Source organism: Fulmarus glacialis, unplaced genomic scaffold, assembly GCF_000690835.1.
Source record: "Fulmarus glacialis isolate BGI_N327 unplaced genomic scaffold, ASM69083v1 scaffold39788, whole genome shotgun sequence".
Classification (NCBI taxonomy): domain Eukaryota; kingdom Metazoa; phylum Chordata; class Aves; order Procellariiformes; family Procellariidae; genus Fulmarus; species Fulmarus glacialis.
The window spans coordinates 1-237 of NW_009228387.1; the positions used below are offsets into that span (position 1 = coordinate 1).

Consider the following 237-nt stretch of genomic DNA (forward strand, 5'->3'; position numbering starts at 1 on the left):
GTGGGCTTTCCCGCGTGGGCTTACCGCGCCGCTGCCCTCCCGTTCGCCTCTGAGAGGGCCGCGTCTGCGTTCCAGGAGGCCCAGACACAGCCCCCAGCGCTCGGTGGCATCTGGCAACAGCGGGTGTCTCTCTGCCTTGATTTCTAGTTCAAGCCCGTTTTCCTGGGCACGGTGCACCCTCGGAGCGAGCTGGCGCAGCACCGGCGGGGGGGGAAAAGCCAGAAGTGCGGGCGTGCA

General features: G+C 67.9%; 1 protein-coding gene across 1 annotated transcript in view; it reads left to right on the top strand.

Moving 5' to 3' along the window:
• Positions 1-147: 147 nt before the first annotated feature.
• The window catches only part of AARS2 (alanyl-tRNA synthetase 2, mitochondrial), a gene marked incomplete at its 5' end in the record, with an annotated part of 17,108 nt that continues 17,018 nt past the window's right edge, over positions 148-237 (top strand). The window contains one exon of the mRNA XM_009583462.1: positions 148-234. Within this exon, the coding sequence (XP_009581757.1) occupies positions 148-234 (87 nt within the window). The remainder of the gene's footprint in view (positions 235-237) is intronic.